Raw genomic sequence first — 9295 nt, forward strand, 5'->3', positions numbered from 1 at the left:
CGATGTGGTTTAATGTTACCGTTTGTATTGACAGTAAGAAATGACATTGTTTAATGTTACCTTTTGTATTGACGGTGTGATATGATGTTTTTAAATGTTACCGTTTGTATTGACAGTATGATATGATGTGGTGTAATGTTACCGTTTGTATTGACAGTATGATATGATGTGGTTTAATGTTACCGTTTGTATTGACAGTAAGAAAAGACATTGTTTAATGTTACCTTTTGTATTGACGGTGTCATATGATGTTTTTAAATGTTACCGTTTGTATTGACAGTATGATATAATGTGGTTTAATTTTACCGTTTGTATTGACAGTGTGATATGATGTTGTGTAATATTGCCGTTTATATTGACAGTGGGGTATGATGTGGTTTAATGTTCCTGTTTGTATTGACAGTATCAGTTATGATGTTGTTTAATGTTACCGTTTGTATTGACGGTGTGATATGATGTGGTGTAATATTACCGTTTATATTGACAGTGTGGTATGATGTGGTTTATTGTTACCGTTTTTATTGAGGGCATCAATTATGATGTTGTTTAATGTTACCGTTTGCATTGACAGTATGATATGATGTGGTGTAATGTCAGCGTTTGCATTGACAGTATGATATGATGTTGTTTAATGTTACCGTTTGTATTGACAGTATGATATGATGTTGTTACCGTTTGTATAGACACTATGAAATGATATTGTTTAATGTTACCGTTTGTATTGACGGTATGATATGATGGGGTTTAATGTTACCGTTTGTATCGACAGTATGATATGATGTTGTTTAATGTCACCGTTTGTATTGACGGTGTGATATGATGTGGCGTAATATTACCGTTTATATTGACAGTGTGGTATGATGTGGTTTATTGTTACCGTTTTTATTGAGGGCATCAATTATGGTGTTGTTTAATGTTACCGTTTGCATTGACAGTATTATATGATGTGGTGTAATGTCAGCGTTTGTATTGACAGTATGATATGATGTGGTTTAATGTTACCGTTTGTATCGACAGTATGATATGATGTTGTTTAATGTTCCCGTTTGCATTGACAGTATGATATGATGTGCTGTAATGTCAGCGTTTGCATTGACAGTATTTTGTATTGACAGTATGAAATGATATTGTTTAATGTTACCGTTTGTATTGACGGTATGATATGATGGGGTTTAATGTTACCGTTTGTATCGACAGTATGATATGATGTTGTTTAATGTTACCGTTTGTATTGGCAGTATGATATGATGTGGTGTAATATTACCGTTTATATCGACAGTATGACATCATGTTGTTTAATGTTACCGTTTGTATTGACAGTATGACATGATGTTGTTTAATGTTAACGTTTGTATTGACAGTATGATATAATGTGGTTTAATTTTACCGTTTGTATTGACGGTGTGATATGATTTGGTGTAATATTACCGTTTATATTGACAGTGTGGTATGATGTGGTTTAATGTTTCCGTTTGTATTGACAGTATGATATGATGTTGTTACCGTTTGTATCGACAGTATGATATGATGTGATGTAATGTTACCGTTTGTATTGACGGTGTGATATGATGTGGTGTAATATTACCGTTTATATCGACAGTATGACATCATGTTGTTTAATGTTCCCGTTTGTGTTGACAGTATGATATGATGTGGTGTAATGTTACCGTTTGTATTGACGGTGTGATATGATGTAGTGTAATGTTACTGTTTGTATTGACAGTATGAAATGATGTGGTTTAATTTTACCGTTTGTACTGACAGTATGATATGATACGGTTTAATGTTACCGTTTGTATTGACAGTGTGATGTGATGTGGTTTAATTTTTTACCGTTTGTAATTGACGGTATGTGTAATATTACCGTTTATATTGACAGTGTGGTATGATGTGGTTTAATGTTACAGTTTTTATTGACAGTATCAGTTATGATGTGGTTTAATGTTACCGTTTGTTTTGACAGTATGATATAGTGTGGTTTAATTTTACCGTTTGTATTGACAGTGTGATATGATGTGGTGTAATATTACCGTTTATATTGACAGTGTGGTATGATGTGGTTTAATGTTACAGTTTTTATTGACAGTATCAGTTATGATGTGGTTTAATGTTACCGTTTGTATTGACTGTGTGATGTGATGTAGTATAATGTATCCGTTTATATTTACTGTGTGATAAGATGTGGTTTAATGTTATGTATTGACGGTGTGATATGATGTAGTGTAATGTTACTGTTTGTATTGACAGTATGAAATGATGTGGTTTAATTTTACCGTTTGTACTGACAGTATGATATAATGTGGTTTAATTTTACCGTTTGTATTGACAGTATGATATGATATGGTGTAATGTTACCGTTTGTATTGACAGTGTGATGTGATGTGGTTTAATTTTTTACCGTTTGTATTGACGGTATGATATGATGTGTTTTAATGTTACCGTTTGTATCGACAGTATGATATTATGTTGTTTAATGTTACCGTTTGTATTGGCACTATGATATGATGTGGTGTAATATTACCGTTTATATTGACAGTGTGGTATGATGTGGTTTAATGTTACAGTTTTTATTGACAGTATCAGTTATGATGTGGTTTAATGTTACCGTTTGTATTGACTGTGTGATGTGATGTAGTATAATGTATCCGTTTATATTGACTGTGTGATAAGATGTGGTTTAATGTTACCGTTTGTATTGACTGTGTGATGTGATGTAGTATAATGTATCCGTTTATATTGACTGTGTGATAAGATGTGTTTTAATGTTACCGTTTGTATCGACAGTATGATATGATGTGATGTAATGTTACCGTTTGTATTGACGGTGTGATATGATTTGGTGTAATATTACCGTTTATATTGACAGTGTGGTACGATGTGGTTTAATGTTACCGTTTGTATCGACAGTATGATATGATGTGGTGTAATGTTACCGTTTGTATTGACAGTGTGATATGATGTATTTTAATGTTACCGTTTGTATTGACAGTATGACATGATGTTTTTTAATGTTACCGTTTGTATTGACAGTGTGATGTGATGTGGTTTAATTTTTTACCGTTTGTAATTGACGGTATGTGTAATATTACCGTTTATATTGACAGTGTGGTATGATGTGGTTTAATGTTACAGTTTTTATTGACAGTATCAGTTATGATGTGGTTTAATGTTACCGTTTGTGTTGACAGCATGATATGATGTTGTTTGATGTTACCGTTTGTTTTGACAGTATGATATAGTGTGGTTTAATTTTACCGTTTGTATTGACAGTGTGATATGATGTGGTGTAATGTAACGGTTTGTATTGACGGTGTGATATGATTTGGTGTAATATTACCGTTTATATTGACAGTGTGGTACGATGTGGTTTAATGTTACCGTTTGTATTGACTGTGTGATGTGATGTAGTATAATGTATCCGTTTATATTGACTGTGTGATAAGATGTGTTTTAATGTTACCGTTTGTATTGACATTATGATATGATGTGGATATGATGTGGGTTAATGTTACCGTTTGTATTGACAGTATGACATGATGTTTTTTAATGTTACCGTTTGTATTGACAGTGTGATGTGATGTGGTTTAATTTTTTACCGTTTGTAATTGACGGTATGTGTAATATTACCGTTTATATTGACAGTGTGGTGTGATGTGGTTTAATGTTACCGTTTTTATTGACAGTATCAGTTATGATGTGGTTTAATGTTACCGTTTGTATTGACTGTGTGATGTGATGTAGTATAATGTATCCGTTTATATTGACTGTGTGATAAGATGTGGTTTAATGTTACCGTTTGTATTGACGGGGTGATATGATGCGGTGTAATATTACCGTTTATATTGACAGTGTGGTATGATGTGGTTTAATGTTACCGTTTGTATTGACGGGGTGATATGATGCGGTGTAATATTACCGTTTATATTGACAGTGTGGTATGATGTGGTTTAATGTTACCGTTTTTATTGACAGTATCAGTTATGATGTGGTTTAATGTTACCGTTTGTATTGACGGTGTGATATGATGCGGTGTAATATTACCGTTTATATTTACAGTGTGGTATGATGTGGTTTATTTTTACCGTTTTTATTGAGGGCATCAATTATGATGTTGTTTAATGTTACCGTTTGTATTGACGGTGTGATATGATGCGGTGTAATATTACCGTTTATATTTACAGTGTGGTATGATGGGGTTTATTTTTACCGTTTTTATTGAGGGCATCAATTATGATGTTGTTTACTGTTACCGTTTGTATTGACAGTATGGTATGATGTTGTTACCGTTTGTATCGACAGTATGATATGATGTGGTGTAATGTTACCGTTTTTATTGACGGTGTGATATGATGTGGTGTAAAGTTACCGTTTATATTGACAGTGTGGTTAATGTGGTTTAATGTTATCGTTTGTATTGACACTATGATATGATGTGGTTTAATGTTACCGTTTGTATTGACAGAGTGGTATGATGTGGTGTAATGTTACCGTTTATATTGACAGTATGATATGATGTGGTTTAATGTTACCGTTTGTATTGACAGTATGATATGATGTGGTTTAAGGTTACCGTTTCTATTGACATTGTGATATGATGTTGTTTAATGTATCCGTTTATTTTGACAATATAATATGATGTGGTTTAATGTTACCGTGTGTATTGACAGTATGATATGGTGTGATTTAATGTTACCCTTTGTTTTGACAGTATGATATGATGTGATTTAATGTTATCGTTTGTATTGACAGTATGATATGATGTGGTTTAATGTTACCGTTTGTATTGCCAGTATGATATGATGTGGTTTAATGTTGCCGTTTGTATTGACAGTATGATATGATGTGGTTTAATGTTACCGTTTGTATTGACAGTGTGATATGATGCAATTTAATGTTACCGTTTGTATTGACAGTGTGATGTGATGTGGTTTAATTTTTTACCGTTTGTAATTGACGGTATGATATGATGTGGTTTAATGTTACCGTTTGTATTGACATTATGATATGATGTGGTTTAATGTTACCATTTATATTGACAGTGTGATAAGATGTGGTTTAATGTTACCGTTTGTATTGACATTATGATATGATGTGGTTTAATGGTACCGTTTGTATTGACAGTATGATATGATGCAATTTAATGTTACCGTTTGTATTGACTGTGTGATGTGATGTGGTTTAATTTTTTACCGTTTGTATTGACGGTATGATATGATGTGGTTTAATGTTGCCGTTTGTATTGACATTATGATATGATGTGGTTTAATGTTACCATTTATATTGACTGTGTGATAAGATGTGGTTTAATGTTACCGTTTGTATTGACATTATGATATGATGTGGTTTAATGTTACCGTTTGTATTGACAGTATGATATGATGCAATTTAATGTTACCGTTTGTATTGACAGTGTGATGTGATGTGGTTTAATTTTTTACCGTTTGTATTGACGGTATGATATGATGTGGTTTAATGTTACCGTTTGTATTGACAATATAATTTGATGTGGTTTAATGTTACCGTTTGTATTGACAGTGTGGTATGATGTGGTATAATGTATCCGTTTGTATTGACTGTGTGATATGATGTGGTTTAATGTGACCGTTTGTATTGACATTATGATATGATGTGGTTTAATGTTACCGTTTGTATTGACTGTGTGATGTGATGTAGTATAATGTATCCGTTTATATTGACTGTGTGATAAGATGTGGTTTAATGTTACCGTTTGTATTGACATTATGATATGATGTGGTTTAATGTTACCGTTTGTATTGACAGTGTGGTTTGATGTGGTATAATGTATCCGTTTGTATTGACGTTGTGATATTGTGTAGTATAACATATGTGTGTGTATTGACGGTGTTAAATGCTGTGGTATCACGTATTTGTGTATTTCGACGATTTAATATGTTGTGCTACATGTATAAAGTAGCCGTGTGTGTTGATGATATTGTATAGTATGTTATTTATGTTAATTGAGATGTGCTTGTGAGTACAAATTATAGTATGTTTTTGGTCGACATTTCAATATCCTACGTAGACATCAGGTAATGTTGTGACAATTTCTTGAAATAATAACAATAACACAATTTGTAATGATCTCGATATGTAAAGTTCAGCGACAAACAGTGTTATTAACCTGTGGAATCTCTTTGACAACAGGACATGGTAGGTGTACTGCTCTGTAAGGGCTAGATTTCACGGATGCCTTATGTCATTGCGCGAAACATGCACTTCATCTGCATCATCTTGCTGTGAAACCTTGTCTCTATTTTAATCTATCTCGGTGTATATCACTGAAATTAATGACGTCAATCCTTTGAGGTGAAGTAATGGAGGAATTTACATTTACACAAAATCGTGCAATAAATGGCTTCCGTTAGGCTTTCCTTTTGATCAGCTGCTTTAACAGTTTGACACTGATATCCCGTGGACAGCTCACAATCAATCAGGAACTTTGATGTTGGTATAAATATCCGGAGTGTACCCTGTCCGTCATCAGTAACACAATGTATAAACTGGTAGACCACTCAGAGCTCTAGCTGCAGGATGTACACCTGGTAAACGGCTGAGTGTTATTGGTGCAGATAGCTGCACCTTCAGTGATTACGACACTGGCGTTATAAACGTACCACGAAAGAAATTAGCTAACCCTCTTCTGATATATACAGGCAGGTATATATTAAAGAGATAATATTTGTATGCTCAATTATGATGTCCTATTAACAAGTTTTGTAATATATCCATACAATATTAATTGTAAAGCCTTACGTACAGTATACAGTTTCTTTTTCATTTTTTGTTTGTTTTTGTAACATGACGTCGTACAATTTATTTGTTAAACATTTTTGTGTATTTACAGAATTGCCACTGGTCGGACCTTATAGTCAGTTCCGATAAGGAAAGACAACCTGTAAATGTACCCGAGAGTGAACGGAAGCGGCGCGAAGCAGTTTGGGAACTGTTTACCAGCGAGTGTGTTTTCCTGATAGACCATCTGATGGCGCTAAAACATGTAAGACTCGTGTTTCTGTCACTTCCAGGTTGCAATCAATCGATACTGCACCGCGTTCACCGTATTCCTCTCCCAACATTCCCCACTACTAGCTCTTTAAACGAATTTGTTGATGGTAGTCATCTGTAACAACATCACCGATAGTTTCCTGGCGCTACATCGGGTGTCAAAAGTGCACAGTGGGAAAGTAGGAACCTTTCGTTAATATCGAATTGAGATGCCTTCACAGGATAAATCAGATTTATATGTGACGTATTAAATTCCATCGGAATAGTTAAAATATATCAGTTCCTAAACATGACAGCTGTACTTGGCAGTTATCAACATCGACAGCTGTGTTATTGCTAAATATATTTGTTATCTTTAAAACAACTGAAAGCAGTAGCCACAGCGGCCATCAGTATCACAGTAAAGTAGCACACAGCGGCCATCAGTATCACAGTAAAGTAGCCCACAGCGGCCATCAGTATCACAGTAAAGTAGCACACAGTGGCCTTCAGTATCAGAGTAAAGTAGCCCACAGCGGCCGTCAGTATCACAGTAAAGTATCACACAGCGGCCATCAGTATCACAGTAAAGTAGCACACAGCGGCCTTCAGCATCACAGTAAAGTAGCACACAGCGGCCATCAGTATCACAGTAAAGAAGCACACAGCGGCCATCAGTATCACAGTAAAGTAGCACACAGCGGCCATCAATATCACAGTAGAGTAGCACACAGAGACCATCAGTATCACAGTAAAGTAGCACACAGCGGCCATCAGTATCACAGTAAAATCTACACGGATTATACATAATTTGGTGTTATATTAATGATAAAACTTCATTATTATAACAATAAGGAAATTGCATTATAAACAAACACATATATATGATGTTGATGATCTAATCAGAGACTTGACGGTTTGATCTAAGTTATAATGTTATCAACAAAGAGTCTTAAAAGTAAAACCAAAGTCTAAAGTAAAACCAAAGTCTAAAAGTAAAACCAAAGTCTAAAAGTAAAACCAAAGTCTAAAAGCAAAACCAAAGTCTAAAAATGTGTAATCAGCTTTCAATTTGTGTAATCAACGTATAAATTGAGAAATATACTATATATTGGTGTATTTTGAATGTTAAGGCGAGCTGAACGTGTAGATATTTTGATCGAAGCGTTAAATGTGATTAGTGTATCAATGGTTTTATCTTAATATTAATTGTGAGGCTAATGATATAAGACTATAAATGGTTTTAACTTAGTATTAATTGTGAGACTAAAGATATAAGACTATAAATGTTTTTTCTTAATATAAGCACGGTGAGACAAAAGTGTAAAGTTTTCTTTATAGTGATTTAAACGTAATATTATTATCATGATTTAATCTAAAAGATTACTAAGATTATTAATTGTTTATCAAAATACTGAACTAAGATCGAAATCATAAAATGTTTATGGTTTTATATGAACGTAAATGGTGATATCAAGGTTATACAAGTATTGTTATTATTACGTTATTGTTAATGGAAGACTTAAGTGAGAAGATTATTAATGGTGTAGATATAAATGTCAAAATATTATCTTTTATTAAGTACTTTGTATACACTCAGTATCATCTTCTCACTTGCAGTGTTTCTTGGAACCGTTGAAGAAAGTTCAAGTAGAAGGTTTCCTGATGTACATCGAACCGCCAGAGATCTTTTGTAACCTGGATGATTTGTGCTATGTAAGTTATTATAATTTCAAATCTCAGGACATATTCTTGGATAACTTGTGATGTGGTAGTCATTTTACTGCTGATTCCCGATAGAAACACTGTAACCATGACAAATTTCGGTATGATAAATAGACCATACTTCGGACGTCGCCTATTGCACCGGCGCATTGCACGTATTGATGGGTTGCACGAGGGCTTCAGCTCCACTTATTGATGGGTTGCACGAGGGCTTCAGCTCCGAGTATTGATGGGTTGCACGAGGGCTTCAGCTCCACGTATTGATACCAGCGTGAAGTTGGTTACTTATTCAATATTGGGCTAGCCCAATATTGGACTGGACCAATGTTGGGCTGGCGCAATATTGGGCTAGTTTGATATTCAAATGTACCTAACATAATAGTTCTTATGCCGCTTTTTCACACCTATACCACAACTGGGCATCTTCTTAGGTATCCACATGCAAAACGGCATCACTGATACCCCAGGCTAAAGATGCCTACTGGACATCATTTCGAATTTCAGTACATAATCGTTAATTTTTCGTTTTCAACAGGCCACGGCATATTGTTATAGGTCTTATGCC

At 34.2% G+C, this 9295-nt stretch overlaps 1 protein-coding gene across 1 annotated transcript in view; it reads left to right on the forward strand.

Annotated features, from left to right (window-relative positions):
• Window positions 1–6865: 6865 nt before the first annotated feature.
• The window catches only part of LOC110445296 (pleckstrin homology domain-containing family G member 7-like), a gene marked incomplete at its 5' end in the record, with an annotated part of 36637 nt that continues 34207 nt past the window's right edge, over window positions 6866–9295 (forward strand). The window contains 2 exons of the mRNA XM_021489834.1: window positions 6866–7018; window positions 8626–8721. Coding sequence (XP_021345509.1) covers window positions 6866–7018; window positions 8626–8721 — 249 coding nt within the window. The remainder of the gene's footprint in view (window positions 7019–8625; window positions 8722–9295) is intronic.

Source organism: Mizuhopecten yessoensis, unplaced genomic scaffold (genome assembly GCF_002113885.1).
Source record: "Mizuhopecten yessoensis strain PY_sf001 unplaced genomic scaffold, ASM211388v2 scaffold2209, whole genome shotgun sequence".
In the NCBI taxonomy this organism is placed as follows: Eukaryota; Metazoa; Mollusca; class Bivalvia; order Pectinida; family Pectinidae; genus Mizuhopecten; species Mizuhopecten yessoensis.